The sequence below is a fragment of the Piliocolobus tephrosceles genome, chromosome 19 (genome assembly GCF_002776525.5).
Source record: "Piliocolobus tephrosceles isolate RC106 chromosome 19, ASM277652v3, whole genome shotgun sequence".
NCBI lineage: Eukaryota > Metazoa > Chordata > Mammalia > Primates > Cercopithecidae > Piliocolobus > Piliocolobus tephrosceles.
The window spans coordinates 48,952,941-48,954,049 of NC_045452.1; the positions used below are offsets into that span (position 1 = coordinate 48,952,941).

The following is a 1,109-nucleotide window of genomic DNA, read 5'->3' on the forward strand; positions in this document are numbered from 1 at the left end:
AGACCTGCGGTGAACCAACCAGCTGCCAGCCGGCCCACTGTGAGACCGGCAACCTTGAAACCTCTTGCGGTTCTTCCACTGCCTACTACGTGCCCAGGCCCTGCCAAGGAAGCAGTTTTCTTCCTGCTGCTTCTTTCATCTCCAGCTCCTGCCTTCCACTATCCTGTAGACCACAGAGCTACGTGTCCAGTGGCTATCGTCCACTGAGGCTGCAGCTCAATAGTTACCAGCCCATAGGAGGCTGTGTGCCCAGTGGCTGTCGCCCCCAATCCTGCTTCTCCAACAGTTGCCAGCCCCAAAACCTCACTTCTGGATGCCGACCCTCGAGTTGCTTGGCCTATGGTCCTCAAACTGTTCACGTTGTGTCCAGCAGCCTCAGACCTCTGAGGCCTCTGTTCAGTGGTTGCCAACCTCTGACCCATGTGATCAACACGTGTCGTCCATCTTGCTCTGGACTGTGAAACCAGTAGCTTCTTTGTTCCGGTGAATAATCACTCTGAGGATCCAAAACAAAAATTCAAACTCCATGGACTTTTGCTTCTTTGCTAGTAGCAACTGTTGTTTCTTAGTTTTACTGTGCCTGATCTAATGCAAGATGCTTCTGTCACAAGTTTTATCTTGCTTTCTTCTTTCCTTGACATAAAAAAAAATTAGTTTACAATGCTATTCAATGTTGCTCTGTTGTGGGAAGAATGTATTTGATTTGCACTATAATAAATGCGATTAAATCCGTATTAGGAATGTGGTTCAGTGGTTTGTGTTTCATGACTTAGTTTTAACACAGAAATGACCAACGTCAGTTGCTTTCAAGATGACTGAATTGGACAAGTGATACTCAACCATATATTCTTTTTGACAGTAGAGGGATTGTTTGATGGTTTATTCCTTAAGCTGCTTTTTAAGACTTCTGACCCTATATACCTGAGAGACCCTAAAAGTCCTTGGGGAAAGTTGTTTTGAAAAGGAAAAATTAGGAATGATTCCTCTTATCTCTCTATCTGACTGAACACACTTCCACCAGAATGTTCTTTCTAGTTGCAAACCTAACCACGTTTCTGCTTACGCCTTTGTTGGCTTCCTATAATCTATTCCCATAAGATAAATATTCA

General features: G+C 44.4%; 1 protein-coding gene across 1 annotated transcript in view; it reads left to right on the plus strand.

The window, feature by feature from the left end:
* The window catches only part of LOC111524182 (keratin-associated protein 26-1), a 2,171-nt gene extending 1,440 nt beyond the window's left edge, over positions 1-731 (plus strand). Inside the window, exon 2 of the mRNA XM_023189301.2 lies at positions 3-731. Within this exon, the coding sequence (XP_023045069.2) occupies positions 3-461 (459 nt within the window). The 3' untranslated portion in view covers positions 462-731. The remainder of the gene's footprint in view (positions 1-2) is intronic.
* The last annotated feature ends 378 nt before the right edge of the window (positions 732-1,109 follow it).